At 37.6% G+C, this 23,046-nt stretch overlaps 1 protein-coding gene across 2 annotated transcripts; it reads left to right on the forward strand.

The window, feature by feature from the left end:
* Positions 1-429: 429 nt before the first annotated feature.
* LOC148362618 (transcription factor 12-like) lies at positions 430-22,882 on the forward strand. 2 transcript variants are annotated; one of them, XM_088340091.1, is made up of 12 exons: positions 430-588; positions 7,136-7,235; positions 10,388-10,515; positions 10,585-10,705; positions 13,050-13,120; positions 13,453-13,549; positions 13,657-13,730; positions 15,145-15,309; positions 17,504-17,621; positions 17,716-17,860; positions 18,558-18,787; positions 20,220-22,882. In XM_088340091.1, exons 1-12 carry the CDS (start codon positions 520-522, stop codon positions 20,345-20,347), a joined length of 1,446 nt encoding a protein of 481 aa, XP_088196217.1. In that variant the 5' UTR covers positions 430-519; the 3' UTR covers positions 20,348-22,882. The 2 variants fall into 2 exon arrangements, with proteins under 2 accessions (XP_088196217.1, XP_088196218.1); XM_088340092.1 differs by having other exon boundaries at positions 13,056-13,120.
* Positions 22,883-23,046: the final 164 nt, after the last annotated feature.

Here is a 23,046-nt window from a genome sequence, read left to right on the forward strand (position 1 = left end):
AAGCCATAACTACAATTAAATTCCTCCCGGAGCTTGACCACTACGTTTCTCTTAGTGTTGAACATATTAGTGTTATTATAAAATCGAAAAAACATGAAACAGGATTTTTTTTTTTAAATCATGACACCAAAATGTTTCTGCAAAGAATCACCCATTTATAACAGTGTCCTCAACTTTATAATGAATTCCACTTTTGTTATTTTTGTATTGTCTTATGGAGTTGTTATAACATCTATTATCCGGTATTGACATTTCCTGGCTGTGTTTTAAGAGAGGGTAGAAAAATAGGAACGCCGATTTCAGTCCCACGTAAACACCAGCCAAAGTAAATAACATCCTCTCTCGGCCACCCCTCTCTTTTCCCTGCAATGGTTCAGCCCTCATTTGCATACGTCGTCTGTGGGTAGCTTCACCACCGGGAGGGAAGATTAGAGGCGGGAGAGAAGTGCAAAGAGGACTGTTTTCACATGAGACCAAACTGACACTTTGTGGACTTAGTGTGGAAAAAACAGCTGAGTTATGTACTGCGCTCATCCTGTCTCAAACACAGGCAGCAACTCGATGATGTATTGCTACAACATGAAGCCCGTGAGTATTTATCCTTGAGTATTTTTGTTTATTCGAGACGCTAATGTCATCTTCAGCGTCGTCCAAGAGCTTATGTTTATGTATAGTGATGTGTCATTCGGGAACGAAATGGCTTTATAAATTGGTTTTTGGATGTGAGCGACGGGAGCCGACTCCTCATCAATCGGGAGTCGGTTCCCTTCGAGGCGCCTTTTTCCCTCTTTTGTAATTGGTTAATATCCATTTTATCCTCATGGATTCCGTATTGTTGTCTTTAAATGTTTTGAGTATAACATTGTTTTGTATTTTATCTTTTTTTTGGTGAATTTAGAAACATTTTAATTGATATTTTCACGATGATCTCTTTAAATTTAAAGTTAATTCTTGTAGTTTATTTGTTGTTGCACAAGAGTTCATCTTTTATAATTGACATTGTGTTGTGTCTTTTCAGGGATTCGAAGTTACTTGAGTCTCAAGTTGCTTTATACAATCACGTTTTAATGACTTAAAAGTTCACTGTAAAGTAAAAAAAATGTGATTATGATTTAGTAGAATTATAGATTTTTAAAAGTGTTGATTATTGCGTAAGGTTCAATTATTGTTGTTATTATACTGACTAAAGGGACCCCAAAACCTGTCTTTTTCGTTGCTTCCCAAGCTCTTTTTCCTTTTTATTTATTTATTCTTGTTTTTCTTTTATTTATTTCTTCTAGCGTTTTACCTTTTTTTTCTTCCCTCTTTTCATAGTTTCTTCTTTCCTTCTGTAGCTTTTTACTTATTACATTCTTGCATGTTTTTTCTCTTATATCTGTTTTTCTTTCATTATTTTCTTCATTTGTTGTTTTTTTCTGGCTTTTTTTTGTCTGTTTTTTGCTATTTTTTTCTTCCTTTTTCTCCCTTTTTTATTTATTTCCTCCCTTCTTTAGTTTTTTTGTGTTCCTATCTTTTTTACTTCGTTTTGATTGCTTTTTCTCTCTTATTCCCTTCTTTCTATTATCTTATTCTTTACTTGTTTCTTTTTCCCTATATTTTTTCTTCTTTTTTTTCTTGCTTTTCGCTTTTTTTCTTTTCTCTTTTTTTCTTCCATTTACTAGTCTTTTGTTTCCCTTTTTTCTTTATTTCCCCCCTTTTTAAAATATTTCTGTGCTTGATTTTACATGATAATGGATAATATGTGGATTATAGCGACTAAAACAATTAAAGAGTCCTTTGGGAGCTGAAAGAGCTTCTTGTGCATTTACCAGCTCTTTTGAGTTAGCCGAGCCAAAACAGTTCTTTCTCTAAAAAGAGACTCAATTCCCATCTCTAGATGTAATGACATTGTTATGGCTTACTGGATATATATGCATTTATAATTTCCATTTATCGTGGACATAAAATATTTGCATATTTTTATAAAAATGTTTTGAAGTCTGAGTCTTTTGCAGCACACTTGTGGCGTTTGCATGTTGACAAACTTGCGTCTGAACTGCTTCCTGTGAGCAAAAAAATAAAACAAAGAGCTGCAGCAAAGCAAGCAACTTGACATGAAGCAGATCGCTCGCTCTTTCTATTTGATTTAGTCCGTCCCCTCCATCGCTTCAGCCATTATCAAAGGCAGCTTTGATCTCGGCAAGGCTAACCATATCCAGACATCGAGGATCACAGAGGCAGAAAATTGCTTGCATGTGGCCACTGGAGGAGAGAAGCCTCCGGTGCAACTTGATGTTACTCTCTTCTAACTTGATAATGCGATAGCAAAAAAGCTTGGGGTGCTGTGGTTGCTTGTTTACTAGTTTCAAATTTTGTTTGAACTAGTTTTGGTTCATTTTAAATGGTTCGTAATTGAACGAAACCTGGAATGTAGCAGTTATTAAAGGATTAAACATTTTTCCACTTCCATGTTACAATATATCAAAGATTAGTGATGGATGAGTTCCAATACTAAGTATCGGTGTCAGTTCCCGAGATGTCATAACTCTCCCCGTGGCCGTGACAATCAGGATGCCAAAAAAGGACCAATACCAAATCCCCATCAAAGGGACATTTTGTATTATTTAGCGTCTCCAGGTGGTTAAAAAAAAAAAACCTTCCTGTCACATTCGCCTAAAATCCCAATCCAAGACATACCCAAACTAAAATAAATGCTCTTATTGAATCATTTGGATAACATGGACGAGTTTGGTGTCCTTTGAAAGGGAAGAGTCAGAAGTTCTGCCCCAAACTACTATAAGTAATCATCGCAAGTGCTACTAACATTGTACAATATGAGTTGAAACACGTAGAAACAGAAGGTTTTTATTCTTGCCTGAATTTTGTTTTGCGATTAGATGGCTGAAATTGCGTGTAGCATGGCCATCTTAGCTGGAAGACAGGGTGAGATAATAGCTTGAAGCCTTACCTGGGACCTTGTCAAATTTGATCACAATCTGAAAAGCTAAACATTGTATTTTATACATTTTTCTAGGGGTAGGTTTAGGCATTTCCAAAAGTTGCAATTTGTGTATTTTACTTTCTCCAACATTGTGAAAATGTTGTAAATGTTGGACTCCTCTTTCCAGAAGTCTAATCAAAGATTGTGCACACTTGCACGTAATAATAATGCTAACAATGGATTGCCATGCGCATGTTATTTTCGGTTCTGATTTGAACACACACACGGAAAATGGCATAAAATTATGTTTGGATTTTCATTAACTAACCATTGTATCAATCATCATTCGATTTGGTTACAACTGGCTGAAGGTATTAGGAGGTACAGGAGGCGGTCTTCCTTTTACCAAACAAGCCCAAAACAACATTTTATAATGATAGTTTATGTTCTGCAGAATAAGTTTCTATTTTTGCTGATATATTTTTTTTCTGATGCAACCTTAGCCATCACAGCAGTTTTAATGTCATGCACCTTATAGTCGGTTGTGCCTTAAATATGATCTTTTGCAGAAGACTATATTGTATAATTGAAATTTTATAGTCTAGTATATGGATAAAACTCAATACTTTCTCCTTACTGCTCGCTAAAAACACCATTTGAACTATGTAGAATGAATAACAACTGAATAAATGGACATATTAAGAGGTAAAAAACTACACTCAAAATATGAATGATTGTGAAGTGCTTCAATAAGTAAAGGAGGTAAACTGAGGTCGTAAAAAGGTTATTAATGAAGAGATTGCACAATTGTGACTAGATGTGCACTGACACATTTCAATATTGAAACACTAGTTTGTTGCTGTTATGCTAATAAAATGGCCCCTTACATAACGAGCAAACACAAAATGTGTCAATACATAAACTTTTCTATAAGACTTTTTTTTTTGCTGCTAATGAAAACAAACAACAAAAAAACAGAACCTTATCATTTATGATGCCATGATTGATGGTTTCTAAATCGATGCTACGCTAAAAGAGGATGCCATGGCGACGGCCCCTCTCCAGCGGGGGCCCGAGGAGGCGTGGTGGGGCGTGGGTGTGACCATTATGAACGGGTCGCCTGCTATGCTGATGCTAAGGAGGACAATTGGCTTTATCCTCGGCCATATGCTGCCCGCGGCGGCTCAGACGGGCCCCGTGTCGGCAGGGGCTCCTCTTGTTTGGCCCGGCCCCCGTCACCATGGGGCCCGTGCCAACCGGGGTCATGGCTCTGTGTGTGCATACACGTTTGTTCTTATGTGTGTGTGTTTTGTGGCACGAGCAGGCTCAGGAGAGTCTTTAATAGCCTCCTTTACAGGCCTCGTCGTCTGGGTAACTGACACCCCATTGATGCTGAGCGGGGAGTTTTATTTTCATTTCCTGGGCCACATCAAAGGGATGGAGGGAGGTGCAGGTGCAGCCCAGACCTCTCAGTGTGTGCACCCAAACGTGCGAGTTTGGCAAAATGGTCAAAACGCAACACACGTTGCGAAGTCGAGATTAATTTGATTTGATTGATTTCCCTTCAAACGAGGGTTCGATGAGGTCAGACCGTTTTTTTTGCATAGGACAGAAACTCACAATTATTTTGATATTTGACTCGTCAACAAATATTGAAAATATTAACTCATTCAGTGCCATAGCACATAAAAACGTTTTCAGAAGCATTGTCCCTCTGTGCTAAAACGTAAAAATATGTTTATTTTTAAAAAACATTTTAGAAAAAGTATTATAAAGGGTTTGGCGCTCCTCATCAGTAAGCATCAAGCCTCTGGGAATGATTTGAATATGAAATATCACCTTTAGATGGCAGGATCAGATCATTGTCAGCACATCAAGGGAGCCACCATTTCCTAGTGTTGCTTCCTGAATCCTGCAATTAAAGTGTGTAGGCAGCCCCCATATTCTAAAAAAAGATGCCGAAGTCCCTTGGTAATTGTCGGGGGAGCAAGGGATGACATTCTGTACACGTCCGCAGGCACGCGACCGCCATGGTGACCGAAATTGGCTGAACGTCACCGTGTGGTGTAGTGTTCTTGCAATAAAATGTTATCTTGTGTTTATGGAAAGCATTGTTTAGATATTGGAGGTATCACAAATGCAAAAAAAAAGCACAGAAATGAAAGTTCTGCTAAAATGCATCCTTTCACAAAAATATGTTTTCCTAAAATGTTTTCTTGGGAATAAGTATTTTCAAAAAAACTCAGCAATGTTTAACTGTTGTTTACTAAACAATGGTGATAGGTAAAATCATATTTTTTTCCATTGAAAGATGAGCGTTCAAGCTCTTATTTGATATGTCCTATCCCTATTCTTTTTCTATAAGCCTTGAAAATCAGTCAAAATGGCAAAAATTGGCTGGTCTTCCCATTTGAGAAAAATGTCTGGTATTAAATGAATTAATTGAATAATCTGATCTATACTACCGTATTTCCCGGACTAAATAAGACAGAAATATGAGAGTTTGCTTCATATCTAGCTGTGCCATAAAAAAACACAGATTAAGGTGGATAAGATTGGAAATGCATACAGTATTTATATCGCTGACCCAAATCGCAATGAATAGTATGCACTGGGATTCAAACCCTGGTCAGGGTGGTGAGGTGCCCTGATTTTATTACTAGACAACCAGTGGTACAGAAGACACACAAAAAGGCATTTGAGTTTATCTCATTATCACACAATTTTTACTCAAGATGCCAGAAACAGAGGGCCTTTTGTTCTGCATTTTGACAGTCTTTCAACAAAACACTGCTTAAGCTCTTTTTTACATGCGTAAATATAAACCAGGTTCGATTCCTGTTGCACACAAAGTTTTGCGATACTTATCAACTATAGTTAACCCTTGCAATAATATGTACCGTAAGTGTATAAAGAGCCAACTGAATGAGCTTTTACTATAGTCTCAATTTCTTGCACCTTATAGTCCAGTGCGCCTTATGTGTAAAATATATATGACTAAAGACTATTTTTTTTTGGGGTGCGCCTTATTGTGCAGAAAATGGGTAAGGTTGGGACGCATTTCCATACAAAATAAGCTCCAAAAATCATTAAGAAAATACAGTAATCGATCAATAGTAAGTAAAACAATACAGCATATAAGAAAAATGTAAAATTCATATCTGAATTGAACAATGGAATTCTTATAACTCAAATTCTAATGTGTGTCTTTAATCTTGAATTTTCTGACCACAAACTATTCTGTACTTGGCTTTTAACTATGACGACGCTTAACTATGATGACACAACAGAAACAAAATCGGCACCCAAGTTGGTCATGTTTTCGTCCCTCCAGATGGAACGGGACACAAGAAAGCGGCCATGTCACTCGGGTTAGGGTGACATAACACACTCTTTTGTTCAACATCAGGGCCCGACACCTTTCACTGGTTTACCCCTGCCGCATCATACAGGTGCCCTGCCCAACCCTTAGAACGCGTCCAAACATCCTACTATCCTTTAACAACACCTCTCCACTCATTACTATACATTCCTATAGTGAAATATAGTTGTATAAAATGCAGAATGCCTTAAAAACCGTTTTGGCTTTAATGTTACTCAAACCTTACCGAAGCTGGACAGACTCTGTTTCGTTCAACTGTCTGACAGTTCTCTTTAAATAGCCGTGCATTATCGAGGTACTGCCATTATAAGCAAGGTCTGGTTTGCAAACTTTTTATTCGCCTTATCCCGGTTTAAATGCTCCCAAATTTTAGAAGTTTTCTGTACGCGTACTTAACGTTGACGCCGTCATTTCTGTTTGTTACCGCTGAAGACAAAGAAGCTATCACGCATGAATGACTCAGCTGAGATGATAATCATGTAATCATGACAGGCGACAATTGACGACAATTAAAGTCATCGTCCACAATTTGTTTAATCATTGTTTTTTGTCGACAACGTTGTAGCCATAATTTTGCCGCAACTCGGTTTCATTAGGAAAGGGGGGATCGTATCTCAACCCTTGTGAAGCAAGTCCATCCGATGACGATTAGGGCAGGGATTTCTCATGCTGAATGGTTCCTAAATCCGGATGAGGAGGTGCACGGATCTGCAGATTATGGATTATCGCAACTGCTCTAAGTGTGCAGCAACTCTCTGCTTTTGTTTTGAATATACGGTTGCCTTTCATCTTCTCAGTGCGTCCATGTTCACGTTTCTAAATGTGTTTTTCAGATTTACGGGCAGTCCCCGGGTAGTGACGACTTCAGCCAGAACTCATCTTTACATCCGTCCAGCAAAGCTGCTAGCAATGTGTTTGCCAGCACTTTTTTTGGTGAGCTGCCTACCCCCTGTGGGTTCATGATTATGTGGTATATTATTTTATTGTACACGTAATTGTGTGCAAATATTTGCCTGTTTCTTTTTGTTTATGATTTGTTTATGTTGTTTTTGTTATGTGGCTTAATGAAAAAAGCCACAAACCAAAACATTGGTGATGATAATAATGCTAAACCTATTTTCAGCAGTACCAAGGAATACTGCTGTTTTGAAATGGCCAAATAATTTTTAAACACTAAAATAACCCCCGAAAATTCAAATCTCTGAATGGTTGTTTTGATGGCACAGTGTGTATTATTTATTGCCTCCTAGTGGTAAAAGAACTTCATTCATTAGAAGGACAAAATGAAATTCATTTGAGTAATAAGCAAACATACTCGCTTCTGTAATACTCAAATCGAGAAATTTGTAGTTATATAACATGAGACTCACCTATAAGGAGATTACATAATTGTCCGCCATCTTGGTACGTTTTGAAGAAAAGTGGTGTGGTTTGGTCACTTTGAGTTAGCATTATTTGTTCTCTTCCTTGTGCTTAAAACAGATTTTTGGTTGCACGACACATTACAGTGACATTTAGTGGTAAAATAATACACAATGTACCTTTAGGGCTGCACTGGAATTATTTTGTGTTAACTGGAGAATTTGATTAACGGTGACTTATTTTCGTGCGTCGAGTGACGTAAGGGGAGGCAGGTGAGTTTGTGCCTCACCTGTCAGCATCGAAATATTAAATTACGAATAAATCAAAGGATTTTATGTATTCAGTGTAAAGTTCTTTTTCATTTCACTTCACAACTTGAATGAATTTTCTTTTTCAAAATAACTCCGAAAAACGAAAATGAGTGATACAAAGCACAAGGAACATTACAAACTACAGAGACTCAAGTCACCAAAAAAGGCACAAATATTCTCATTTTTTGCCGAGCCTTTTGCAAGGATTTGGGGTTTTGTTATTTTTATTTGAAAAAATGTTAAATGAAGTTTTGTTTTACCATTGTCAATTTAATAATATGTTTATGTATAATATAAAGAAAATGTGAAACACATAGCATATCTTATTACTAATGTCAAACAAGGGCAGTATCCAAGTAGTAAAGCATTCAGTTTCGAAAGCTATTTTTAACCAACCCTCTGTTTTTAATAAAAGAAGCAATTTCTGTGTGAAAAAAAAATCAATGTTTAGGGGGGTCTCCAAACCTGCTAAATCTGCTAAACACCCTAATGGATGCTGTTCATGCTGTAAATTGAATTTAATCATCTTTATTATCATTATTAACAGCTTAGTGAAACATTGTAAGCAACGATAGATACGGCACTCCAAGGTAAACATGTAATGAAGTCGTTAAAGGTGGGGTGTGTAGTTTGAAGTGTCCTTAAAGTTTAAAATGAAATGTTTTTGCTTTTAAGTATGTGTTAACGATGCCCAACTGAGTTCAAATAGCCTTAATTTTGTTTTCTTACACCGCGCCTATCTGCTTTGATCTTGCATTTACCCTCGGTGTAACAGAGCGTGATTAAGCTAGAGCATGGTGTCAAACATGCGGCTCGCGGGCCAGAAGATGGCATCAGCAAATAGTCATTATTTTTTAAGTTACAGACACCACCTTTATCACATTTTAGTTATTTCTCTAGTACATTTTTCTTTCATTTTTATTATTTAAAACAATGGTAAAATAACCGTATTTTTGGACTATATGGAGCATCTAAAAACTTCAAATTTGCCAGAAATGTAAAAATGCGCCTCATAATCTAGTATGCTTTAAAGTACATAAATATGGTAAATAAAATCGAACATGCGTAATGGCAATGGAATGCTTTTATGCAAGGTTAACATTTATGATTTAATCAATTCATTTTAGTTGTGAAACTAGATCTTTTTTGACAATATGTACTATGAAATATGTTTTCTTTACATTTGACATTACTGTAGTTTTAATTTAATGCGCATTATAATCATGTGCACTTTATCATTTGATTTTGCACAGAGCATGTCATTTTACTCACTTAAAAAATGTATTGCTCAAAATCCTAAAAAATCTACCATGTCAAATACTTTGAAAAAAAATTACAAATACAGTAGTCATAAAAATAATACTTAAGACAAGCAAAATGAACTACTAACGTGGAAATTATTTTCAGGGTTCCTACGGGTGCTTGAAATCCTTGAAAATGCTTGAATTTTAATCTTGTATGTTAAGGATTAAAAAGTGCTTGAATTTTCATTGGCGTGCTTATAAATGCATGAAACTGTGGCCCTGTTTCTTAGCAAGTGTGCCTTAAAATGATGCATACACTGCGTTCTGGTAGCTTCGCTTTGCCATTGCATTTCTTCTTCCCTTGTGATTACCACAAGCTGGCATTAGTTTATACGGCATTGTCCTATGAAGCGTCATCGCCCCTATTGGTCAAGCCCAGTAGGACAGGTGCATGCTACACCTAAACAGGGCACTGTGACATGTCTAGTGGTGCAAGTATTACGTATCAATGATGGATATTCATTATGGGCCATGCAAAAAATGAAGGTAGCGTTCCCCAGTGGTACATTGTTGTAATGGGAAGAACATCCTTCAAAGTAAAAGCAAGCTACCTACACCTATATGAGGAAAGATTTGTCTCAAAAACAAATATACCGGGTACTCTTAATTTACTCAAGACCTAAAAATCATGTTTTGATAAATGCACACGCAAGATTTAAAATTGCATAAGTAAATTACATATGTTTTGGGCTCCACAAAATACATAATACAAACCGGATTATTTGTTCTTTCAATGGTACTGAAGAAATTAAAAAATGACTTTGAAATTCCTTAAATGGTGATTGAATTTGGCCCTGAAAAAGGTGGAAGAACCCTGTATTTTCATGGTGGTGTTTTGGGGAGTAAAGTTACATTCATGCAGTAACTGACTCTATTTTTATTGTAAGAAGAATTCTCTGTTTTGAAACACAATCAAGTTTTTTTTCCCAAATCCGCTAAATCACCTTCACGGATCCTGTGTTGTTGCATTTAAAGTGAATTAAGTAAACAAAGAGTCACTGAAGGCAGTTATCAACCCTTAATTATTGTGACACCCCGGCAGGCTGCGTTCATGTTTGCTCTAGTTGAGACGCTACTTATTCACGCAACATATTTCCATCCCTTTTAGAGGGCGCCGGCAATTTACCCGACATCTGGAGTGCAGTAAACGGGCTGAACTACCACGGCTATGAAGGTGCGCCGAGTGGACCCCAAACGCAGGGAAACTATAGCAGTCTGCAGCCTCACGGCCACTTGGTAATATTTACGTCCCAGACGGTGACATATCGGCTTCTCTAACCTCCCGTTTTGCCGTGTTTTTTTTAGGACTATTCGCCTCAAGCTGTGATGGCGGCAGATATGAGGGCTCTCCCTCCCATGTCCACTTTCCACCGCAACAATGCATCATCACACGCATCGTCGATCAACACAACAGACAATTCCACAGGTGAGGACAAGGAGGGGTAGTCATGACAACTAGTGCAGTTCAAGGTCTTCCTTCAAGATTGCACGAAAAACAAAGGGGCATTTAAGAAATGTGAAGACAGATAGGCAAATAATATTTTAGAGTATCACAAGTGACATAAATCAAGCAATTGGGAGTGAAAAAATGTCTCAAAAAGTACTTCTATATTTCTTGATCTCGAAATAAGACAATTCCAACCAAATTGACAACATTTGACATGAAATGATGAAAAGAAAAATTAAACGCACCTCATTATTTTATATTTTTAGCTCATCATTTTTCTTATTTTACTACATTTTGAATGTGTTTTTCAAGTAAAAGAAGACAGATAACTGGCTGGCAACCAGTTCAGGGTGTCCCCTGCCCACTGCCCGGAGATGGCTGGGATGGGCTCCAGCCCCCCCGCGACCCTAATGAGGATAAGCGGTACGGCTGATGAGATGAGATGAGATGAGAAGACAGATAATACTTGAAATAGACACGGTTGTCTAACTCGGAAGATCCCAGATTTGTTTGCTAATATAAATTTTTTTCTCTCAAAATTATTCAGAAAAAATATCTACCGTATGTAAAAGCGGATAGAGACGCTGCCATTCTTACGAATGAGATGGAACGATAGTTTGTAAGTTGAATTAGTCTGTAAGTTGCTTCAGTGCTATATTTTGTATGGAATGTATGTTTAAGGTTTAAGTATGTTGTATGTAAGTAACCTGTGTTGTTTTGTACTAAAAAATAAACATTTCATAAAATAACATGCTATATAAAGATAAAATTGAGTTTAGCTTACTTTTGGAAGATGCGCTTCAAGAGGTCTGCCTCACAGTTTAAAAATGGACTAAAAAAAGCGATCCAACCAATTTCTCTACCGCATCAAGCTTCCATATTCCACTTCCATTTCAAATAAAACGGTTCGCCTCCTCTTTACACAAACCATATTGAATGGATGCACGAGATATTAAACATTAAAAACGTCAAAGTACTTAGCGCGCTAGAGATACAGTACACCTCGTATTGTATGTTTACACACAAACTAGGAAGTAGAAGCCGGATTTCTTCTTCGGGGTGGATGTTGGGCTAGCTCTTACTGCGCCACACGCTGGTAGCGGGGGAAAGAAGCACTACAGTACTGTCCTCACTCGGAAAAGGTGTACAGAATACAATATCCATTTTACAGCAATGTCCTGATATTTTTCAACATCCCGAAAAAAATTATTGTAGCTACTGTTTTTCTTAAGTCGAATGGTCGTAAGTAGGGGAGTGTCTGTACATTTTTTCCCATTTTAAGTATTTTTTAAACTTTTTTGTTGCAGTAAGAAAGAGTAAGTTAGAAATAATAAAGTAAAGTAAAGTAAACTTATTTTCCATTTCCATGGCAAAAGGTTCAGTTGGAAAGCATTAGAAAATGTATAGTATATATATATATATATATATATATATATATATATATATATATATATATATATACATACATACCTACATACATATATGTGTGTGTGTGTTTATTTATTTTTTTGCAGGAAAGAAGAAGTTAAAAACGAACCTTTCCCGTATTTATTTTTGCAAAAGTAGAGTCAATTTATTAAAAAGAAAATCATCTGATTTTTGTTTTGTTCTGCTCACCTACAATTTTTCTCATTTTAAACATTATTTGTGATATTTTATGGCAGGACACCACAAATATTTGTGCTGGTTTTAAGTATTATTTCACTATGTTTACTCAAAAAAAGCATTGCAATTATAAAAACTATTGCTCAAAGTAATTCTTGAAATAACTGCTAAAACAAAATAAGCAAATCATTTCCTAAAAATGTATACTCTGAAATAATGATATAAGAAAAATAAATAAAATACAATTGGCCAAATGATCTGCCATCTACCACATGGGATCATTTTGTCCATTTTATGTGCTATCAATGGAAAATTGGTATATATTTATTAATAAAATTTACTATTGACACACTTATTATCAACATGTCAAAACACGGCAAATAAAATAGTTCAATTCTTTTTAATGAACAGTTAAAATCCTGACCAACATGTGCATTGCCCTGCACCTCATGGGTCAGAAAGTTTTGAATTTTTTTTCAGACAAGCACCTACTGTTATGTGTAAAAAGGTGAGCTGCACCGCTGTGGAAGAGACCAGAGTACTTTGTTCAAAACAGCAAGAGAGCTTACTGTTGGGTGTTTACATATTTAAAAACAGAATATGTTACATTATTTTAATAAAAGCCAACTCTGCACTTGTGCTTTAAATTTTCTGAGAGTTGCATTCACTGTGCCGTGGAAACAAATAAGACATTTTAACAAATTATGACGTTTGTCAGTCTCAGGAAACAACCCAAATGCGCCTGGAGCATCACAGACCGGTGACACGTTGGGCAAAGCTCTGGCTTCTGTAAGTACGCCTTCCCATTTCATCCATTTATTTGTTCTCTATTACAATCAGACATTCCAAACAAGACTATAAAACCAAAGCCAAGGCTCCGGGGGGTGCCGTGCAAACAGGAAATAGTCGCTCTTTCCTGGCAGCGTACCGAGAACGAGGCTACTGTTCTCGCACTTTTTTATTAGCTGCAGACTAGTAAAATGAGCACAATTGATGAGTTAGTTTGGGTTATGGGGCTGCTCTAACAGCAGTGGGCGCAGAAATGACAAGTGCCTTTAAAATGATCCATGCCCTGGTTCCACTCCTCCTCCTCATCTTGTGTTTCTCCCCCTCCACGCCAGATTTATTCCCCCGATCACACCAGCAGCAGCTTCCCTTCCAGCTCGTCCACGCCTGTGAGGTCCCCTTCGCCTTTGCCAAGCGCCAACGAAGCGGCAGGTAAACTCAAATCCGTTCCTCCCGCTGGGATGGCCATTGTGCCGCCTGCCAATTTGCTATTCTGTGTTTGTGTATTTTAATCTGCCTTTGCTTTGTATGTAACCCAGGAAGCAATATGTGGCCCCGCAGCTTGGCACAGACACCCGTGTCGCCACATTATGAGTCCTCGCTTATTTCCATGGTAAGACTTTTTTATGTGATTGAATCATTATCACCATTGATAGCTCCTTCCTGAGTTTGTCTAACGTGGTGAATTGGTTCAGTGAGTGATTTCCCAGAAAACAAAAATATTAGAGATAACTCACAGGTTGGATGAGAATACAGTGGGCATTTAAGATATTAGTAATGACATTGATTTTCCACTTCAGCGGACACCAACCTTCCTCTAGCTGAGATCTAATTTTTTGTAAAAGATTAGTACATGTAATTTGTGGAATAACAACTGTTATGTTATTACTATGTTGTAACTATGTTATTTTGTTATTAGTGAGTCAGTATTGGGTGTGGTGTCAACCACACAAGCATATTCTTCGACAAGGGCCCTGGGCAATTACCTAGTGTATATAATGGATAGGTTGATTCTAATATGATTAAGTAATTACAGAACTAGGAATTGATCATGAATGTGAAACACTGTTGGTAATTATTTCTCATGCCAAAAACAAATACTAACAATATAAAAAAAACTTTCTAGAAATCTTTACCATTGTTTACAGTTACAAATTTTGCGTAAAATATTAAAACTGGTCTTATTTTCAATTTTCTTTGTCTTACTTTTTGCACTGCATTAGTTAACAACTAAATGTAATGTCACCGTAATTTGGCTAGGAGTTTGCTCCCCCATATGAAACAGATAGTACTGGTTTCCATGGAATTTCATTTTCAGGAGAATCGTGATCTGACACAGATACACCACCTTCTTCATCTGGTCGCCGTTGTTTATCGGTGTAAAGCTGGTGCCCCGGCGACTCTGGCGGTTAAGAGATCCGTGAACCGTGACTTACTCCAAAGTAATTGCTGATTAAAAAAAGTATCTGTAAAAAAGCTCCTGTTTGCGTTAAAAGGTGGGCATAGGATTCAGGTGCTTTGAATACAGGAGTTGATATTTACAGGAATCCTTAGGTAGACCGGAACAAAATAAAAAAACTTAGGTAAAAATCTAGTCAAGTCAAGTCAAATTTATTTATATAGCCGTTAATCACAAAAATGTCTCAAAGGACTGCACAGGATTACAATGACACAATTACCTGATCTTAAACCAACATCAACAATCAAATTGGATATCATACTTTCAAATTTTTGGTATGCTGCCCGAAATTAAGCTTACTTACATTAATCGTGGATGCATGGACGGACGAATCAAAAGATGGATGGATAAAAGAATGGTTGCATGGATGGATGGTAGCCAGCTAACAAGAAAACTAGATATGGATGGATGGAGCTAACTCACAATATGTATGGATGATTGCCAAGAAAACTGATACCTACATTTAAACTGATGGATAAACCGAATCATTTTTTTTTTTTTTCATAATATAAAACATTACCTTGTTTCTGGGCTAATTTAATTAACCAAATCCGATCTTCCCCTAAAGTCTCAGGTAGAAGACCGACTGGACAGACTGGACGACGTGATCCACGTTTTAAGGAACCACGCGGTGGGCCCCATGCCCAGCCTGCCCGCTGACATCCACAGCCTGCTGAACCAAAACCTCCAGGTCCGAACAAACCCCGCCAGCGCCTGCAACACACCAACCATGGTTAGACTTTTTAAGCTTTTCAGCGTGGTGCACTTGTGAATGTCATCTTGTGTTTTTTTTTCCATTTTGTTAATGGAAGATAAGAAAGCAGAACACAATGGGGAAGTCAGGGCACGTCACTTTCGTATTGAATGTTGAAGGGTGACAGGGTTTGCCTCAGATTGGACATGTTTTTCCCTTTTATCCGAGGATTTGGGCCTAGCTGCAGGGAAAGTATATTCTAATCCCTCGGGAGAGGCAGTATTACATTTCGTACTTTGGATGTGTCGATTCGTAGTGAATCATTCCTGAGGAGAATTACCGTGTAAGTGTATAGAGGAGAGGATTAAGATGGGGTCTGTATGGAAAGTGATCCACTCAGTAGGACGTTGGCTACAAAGAAGCAGATGTGGTGTTTGTGTCCAGTAAAGATGAGTTTACTTCCCCTTTCACTTGCTCTTGTGTTTAAAACGACATCGTGTATTATTTAGCGCCTTCAAGTGGTAAAAAACTTTTATTGGAAATATATTTATTAGTTTGAGTAATAGTTCATATATTTTTTTCTTATCATATAAACGTGCATTTTTACAAAAAATACTTGTAAGTCGAGGGATTTGGGTTTTTTTATGATAACGTGAGGGTCACCTAGAGGAAGCAGACATAATTTTTCGCCATCTTTCTGTTACAGGTACAGCCAAAAAACAAAAATTTGTTAAAAAAATAAAATAAAATAAAAACCAGGAAGAAAAAAATGTGGTTTGGTCACATTGCCGTAATTTGTATTCTTCCTTGTGCTTTGTAGCCTTCTTTTTGATTGTACAAGACGATCCAGCGATATGTAGCGGTCAAATATTACACATTGTTCCTTTAAAGTGAAACCTAGTGTGCATTTATTTAATTGGAATTAACGTCACTTTAATTTCCGGTTGCGGATTTATTTTTTCCTCCTCTCACACCTGCCTCCGTGCTTTTACTCGCTTCGCAGCGCCCTCACAACATAAACATATACACAGTTACCCCTTGTTTTTTGTGGCGGTTGTGTGCCAAAAAGTCCCGTGACAGTCAAAACCCATGAAGAAGAAACCTTTATTTATTTATTTATTTCATTTTTCTTTCATTACTTGAGAACAAACCCATTTACAGGCCCAAGTGTTTAACACATAAAAGTACCGTACTTTTCACAAATAACTTCTGGTCTTTTAAAAATAATCTTGCCGTTTCACTTGCGCAACTGTATGAAAGAACACAATCCGCTTTACTTTACATAATACTTTGCCTCCATCATGTGGCCGTTATGTAAAACTGCATTTACCTGCTGGTTTTGTCTGACAGAAACCATATATTTTTCTATTTCAAACGATTTTTATTTAACTGCCAGCGAGCCACTAGGGACCACCAAACACCCGCATGTGGCTCCAGAGCAAGTTTAGCAGGTGGGTAGGTCCAACTTTGTTGGCGATATAAAGCATTTTTCTCTGTTTAGCCAATCAGAATGCAGAACATAATACACAATGCAAATCAGCAAAGTAGTGAAACAGTGATAAGTAATCCGTGATACAGCGAGGGATCGCTGTAAATGCTTATTCCCTCCCACACTTGTTTTCCTCCAGTCAATAATATTGAGGCGGTGTGACTAGGGAGAACCTTGGCTTCTGTCACTTACTTCTGTCAGTCTTTGCTTCCTCGTGTAGAAAGCAGCAAAATAAAATTCGTAATTGTCATTTATAAAATGAAGTGAACATTGTTTGCATCATTGTTAGACATGACAGTCTAGGATAAATATAGACATGTAACAAGAAACTTTAAAGAGAAAAAAATAGATTTTCAAGATATATAGCAAAAATATTTACAAGGTAGTGTTTTTAGACTGCCCTGAAGTTGTTGGTGCACTGTTCTTTCGGAATAATAGTGTGTCATAACAATAGTGCAATGAAAAGTAATGCAATAACATTCAGCAGCAACAAAATTCCTAAATAAGTCAATAAATACGATTTGAATACCCATTTTTCTATAATACTGACAAGATATATAGTTTTCAGTCTTTTGCGCTTGTTTAGGGTGGTGATGGCTCTGGGGAAGAAACTACTTTCATTTTTAGATTAAGGAGCACAATTGAGGGAACAACGGAGTAATGGGATTGAGTTTAAAGTGCTGGATTCAGGTGCTGTACTGATTGTCAATATTATCTCAACAAGTTCTATTTTTTGTTGCAAAGGTTGATGCAGTCACCATGAATAGCGACCACTCACCCTTTCAAAGCCAAACTCAAAATGGACACCCATACCCAGCAAGACCAGGGGCCACGCTTGAGCCCATGCTGGGAGGATGCAGAGGTGACATCATTTGCCAATTTCTTTATTTTTTTGGAGGCATTGTGTCTTGTTTGTTGGAGCGGTGATGGTGATGTCATACACTCTTGCCTTGCAGGGACTTTGTCAATGCCAGGAAACGCAGAGCTGAAAATGGAAAGCGAGAGGGAAGACATAATGCACACCAGTCACAGCTCCGACAGTCAAAGGTCGGATGAGGAGAACGAACTCAAGACGCAAGGAGACGGCAGCACCAGAGACAGGTTCAGATTCTTATGATGTCTTTATTTAGAATAAATAATGCAAGATGAAAAAATATTAACTCATAAAGTTTAATACTAGCGCCGGTCATCAAAACATTTACACCCAAATCTCAAAATGCTTAACTGCTGAAAAACGCTAATTGAACTAATTACTTTGCCAACCAATCACAAGATGGAAAATTATAAAACTAATTGAATAGCTAAAGCTAAAAGTCCTATTTGAGGTTGGATTTTATGGTGTTACTGATCCTGAAAGCTGAAATACGATTGGCCAGAAAAGGAAGCATTGCTGTAAAAAATATGGGTTTGTTCTTAGGTACAGGAGAGGGAACTCCAGTTTACATGACTGTAATCACACCACCTCTCCTCACTGCAATAAAAATAAATATTGCCCCTCTGCCAGACAATAGTGCCAATTTCTGGGATTGTTTTCCTGTTGGTACAATATTTTGGAACATATTTTCTCAAAATAGCTCAAAGTATGTGTTTGCAGCAAGATAGCAACTTGAATTTAGTCATCAAAGTCAACGCTGAATATCTTCCCATGAAAGTACTGGAGAATTCAAAAAATTGGCTTTGAACGTGCTTAAAAAGTGCTTGAATTTGGCCATGAAAAAGGTGTACAAACCCTGGGTTCAGCTTTTAGATCATGTAGTTTAACATCCTTTCCCCACTCCCGTCCGTTCCAATAATGCAGCATCCACGAGGACGAAGACCTGAGCCCGGAGCAGAAGGCCGAACGCGAGCGCGAGAGGAGGATGGCCAACAATGCTCGCGAGCGCCTTCGTGTGCGTGACATCAACGAGGCCTTTAAAGAGCTGGGACACATGTGCCAGTTGCACCTGAAGAGCGAAAAGCCGCAGACCAAGTTGCTGGTTCTGCACCAGGCTGTGGCAGTCATCCTCAGCCTGGAACAACAAGTCAGAGGTGAGATTCCAGCATCTCGTCAAACTCGGTTCGTCTCTGGGGCCAGATGCAGACTGTTGCAACACAGCACTTTTTGCTTTGTTTTTCAGTACTATGCTTTATAATTAAGACTACTTCAATAGGCTACCCTACATATCATAAACACGGAAGACAAGGGATACTCTCTAAGCATCACAAATTTATTCACAATTGACAAAAATGATTTTCATGTTTGGCACGAAATGTGTCAACTGGTTTATTTTAACAGTTAAGTGAATGAAGTCTTACATCTGAACCAATTCACCACGTTATACAAACTCAGGAAGGAACTATGAAAAATGTTTGCCTTGTCGTACTGGTTTGAAAGATAGAAATACAGACGCTGCCCTACTTACAAACGAGGTTCCGGACAAGCGTTCATAAGTTGAATTTGTTCGTAAGTTGCTTCACTGCTATATTTTGTATGTTTATGGTTTATATAAGTATGTTTAAGGCTTTTATAAGTAACCTGTATTGTTTTGTACTAAAAAACATTTCGTGAAATTATTTATCTTTATAGAGTATATTAAGTTGGGTTTAACTTACTTTCGGAAGATGCGCTTCAAGAGGTCCTCTTCCTTGGTAAAAAGTGTACGAAAAATCGCGTTCGGACCATTTTCTCAACCGCATCAACCTTTTTTATTCAACTTTCATTTCAAAAGAAACGTCTTGCCTCTTCTTTACATTTTACACCAACCATATTGAATGGATGCAGGAGATATTAAACAATAAAAATGTCAAAGTTCTTAGCGCGCTGGAGATAATGTTTTTAAACAAACTAGAAAGAGGAAGCGGATTTCTTCTTCGGGATGGATGCTGGGTGATCTCTCACAGCGCCACCACACGCTGGTAGTGGCAGAAAGAAGCACTACAGTACTGTCCTGTACTCGGAAAAAGGTGCACACAATACAAAATCTAACTTACAGCTATGTCCGTATATTTTTCGACAGCCCGAAAAAAATGTTCGTATCTACCGTTTTTTGTAAGTCGATTGGTCGTAAGTAGGGGAGTGTCTGTACAGTATTTTCCGCAATATAGGGCGCATCAAATCATAGAAGCACCCCCAAAAAATAAATTAAATGTTATGCATTTATATAGCGCTTTTCAAGTCAATGAAGACCTCCCAAAGTGCTTTACAATGTGCTTCAAACTTTTCGCTTTTACACACTAACTAACCGATAGCAGCATCAGCCATGCAGCTGGGAATCGAACCTGCGACCTTTATGATATTTATTTATGAAAGCGTGTGTACATCAATGGACATAAAACAAGGGTCTCAAGGTCTGGCGCACTGGACTATAAGGCACATGGAATTAAAACTAAAATAATGGCTAAAATGGCACAAACAAAATTAAAACGCCCTGGACATATGTTTAATTGGCCTGTTCTAAACTGACCCTTTGCTTGTCCCCAGAGAGAAACCTCAACCCCAAGGCGGCTTGTCTGAGGAGGAGAGAGGAGGAGAAAGTGATGACGGATCCGCAGTCCATGCAGGTTTCCTTTCATCCAGGTCTGAGCGAGCCTCCCATGGGCCATCTCTGAGGCAGCAGTTATCGACATGGACTTTGCATAATCCCAAAATGCTCTTTCGGATGATATATTTTTATGAACATTTGATTGTTGACACAATTCCGTCTGGGACGTTAGACATTTACCGTACACTCCTGGAACAATGGTCAGTATTTTGGTTTTTGGGTCAAGTTTGAGAAGAACCTAAAATGCTCTACAACCTACAATTGAACTTTGACAGCACATCACTCCAGCCACAAAATGAACCCCACAAGGGGACACTATTTTACCATATAATATATAGTATATAATTTATCCATCCATCCATCCATTATCTGCACCGCTTATCTTCAGTAGGGTCGTGGGGGTGCTGGAGCCCATCCCAGCTATCTTCGGGCAGTGGGCAGGGGACACCCTGAACTGGTTGCCAGCCAGTCGCAGGGCACACAGGGACAGACAACTCGCTCGCACATTCACACTTGGGGACAATTTGAACCAGCCAATTAATCTGAAATGCATGTTTTTGGAATGTGGGAGGAAACCGGAGTACCCGTAGGAAACCCACGCAAGCACGGGGAGAACATGCAAACTCCACACAGGAGGTTTGATCTCACGATCTCAGAACTGTGCTGCACACGCGCTAACCACTGCCTGCCGTGCTGCCCGTATATTATTTAGTGAATTGTATAAATTCTAAAGTTTGGTGTTTTTTTCTGTCAAGTCCAGTACATAATGCCTGAAAAGAGGGTCTACCCCTCACAAGCGCATTTCCTTTTTGATTGGGGTTATCCCGAAAATATACCTTGATATATATTGACACTGAAAATAAGTAAAGACATCAACGGATTTTGAACTTGCAAGGAGGACAAGGATAGTAGCCATTGGATAAGAAAGTCCAACCTGGTCTCAAGGCCCTCCCCCTTAGCCCTTTCTTTTTATTACATCTAGGTTACAAATCACAACAGTGAAAATATTAAATTCAAGCCTTCATTTTTTTTAACTGAACTGTTTCAAAATAATAAAATACTATTTTTAAAACAATAATTAGGAATTCATAACAATAAATGTGTTTTTTTAAAGAAAAAAATGGGAAAATAATACTTATAATAATCAAAAACACGTGATATGCCGCTAATTTTGTTAGATGATTTTTAGAAAAGTAGACCTCTGCCTGTGTGTTGGTAATATTAAAAAAATCTTTGACATGGTTCTTTCTATATATTGTTCTGAATTTTCCAGGGAAATAAATCAAAAATTCATTTGACAAAACCAATCTTTCAAATAAGCAAAGTGATTTGCCATTGGTCTAAGATTTTGTGAGGCTGCATTTTAAATATCCAATGAGAAATAGATGTTTATACATACTTAACCATTTGGATTTAGCGATCACAGTGCGTACAGTACTCAAGTTCCTGAAATAATTACATTGATGTATTATTTACCATAATTTTAAGTTGAACATTTTCTTTTACGTCTGTTCTTTTTTGTAACGTAATTTTTATTGTGCCCCCCCCTTTTTTTTTCTTAACATACAAACAACATCTGTTAAGTTGCAGCTATACCCAATAGTTGAGAATCACTGCTCTAGACTTAGTCGCAAAAGGTTCATCTGTTAAACTTCAAAGTGCTTTTTAGGTTGCTCTCCAACCTCTCCAACGTTGGTGTGAGTCGTGTACTGTATTTGAGCATTTTTTTAGAATTCAAACTAGGCCAATAAATCCTTTTCTCCGTATCGCTGGCCAAACAAAAAGCATCAGAGACTCTGTCAAGTGTCAACGCAGACGAACAATCATGCCCTCGCTTCTCCGACACTCTTCAAACTTTGTGCCTGAATTTTGACTTCTATCGGACAAATGCATTGTAACCTGCAAATATTTTGTACATTTTTGTTGTTCTATTTATTATCTTTGGAATGAAACGGTGGCGTGGTCTCATCTGCATTTATGCAGACGTTCTGATGTTTTGCCCCCAATGGCATTTCTGTATGCGTGTGTCTTGTGTGCAAGGTGATGTTGGTAATTCAGGAGTTGGCCCATTCTGTGAATGAACAGATCTCCAAGAATGTTTCAATTAGCCTCTATTCTTTTATTTAGATGTTCGGCACTAAGCAACACAGGTGGACTTAAACAAAACATTTGTCGATGACGTAATTTTCGTTACAGTTCTAGCAGAGTATGAGTTGCTCTTTCGCATGTTTAGTACATCTTGAACTTATGTAAGTTATATTTTATACTGATTTCTGTAAAGGCTTTTGTCATTCTTGATTTGACGAAAGTTTCTGTGTACGTTTAGATACATCGTTTTGAATGTTTTTAATGCTGAATTTTGTGTTTATTGCTTTTCTGTACAAATGTCAAGAACCAGTTATCATAATAGTTCTATCATAAAATGTACAGTATGTGTACAGTTAAAAGCTAGCCAAATGGCTTGTGTTTGCATATAGCAATACATGTTTTCTTAATCTTGTTTTTTTCTGTTTTGTGCTGTTATGGAGTAACATACTTTTTTTAACTTATGGAAAGTGAGAGTGTATGACTTGATAATTAAAAGTTTCCAAATACTCAGAAATGTTGGCTCATCAACAGGAATGTTCTTATTTTCGAGATTGTTTATTTTGAAACAAGATTTAACACTTGCTTTTACTTTGGAATGAACTGCCTAACCAGTAAAAGAATCACAGTAATTTTATGCGTGTTTAGTGTTAATCTGAATCGTCCCTAAACTAGGCAAGG

Source organism: Urocampus carinirostris, chromosome 7 (assembly GCF_059441175.1).
Source record: "Urocampus carinirostris isolate Australia breed hairy pipefish chromosome 7, RoL_Ucar_1.0, whole genome shotgun sequence".
NCBI lineage: Eukaryota > Metazoa > Chordata > Actinopteri > Syngnathiformes > Syngnathidae > Urocampus > Urocampus carinirostris.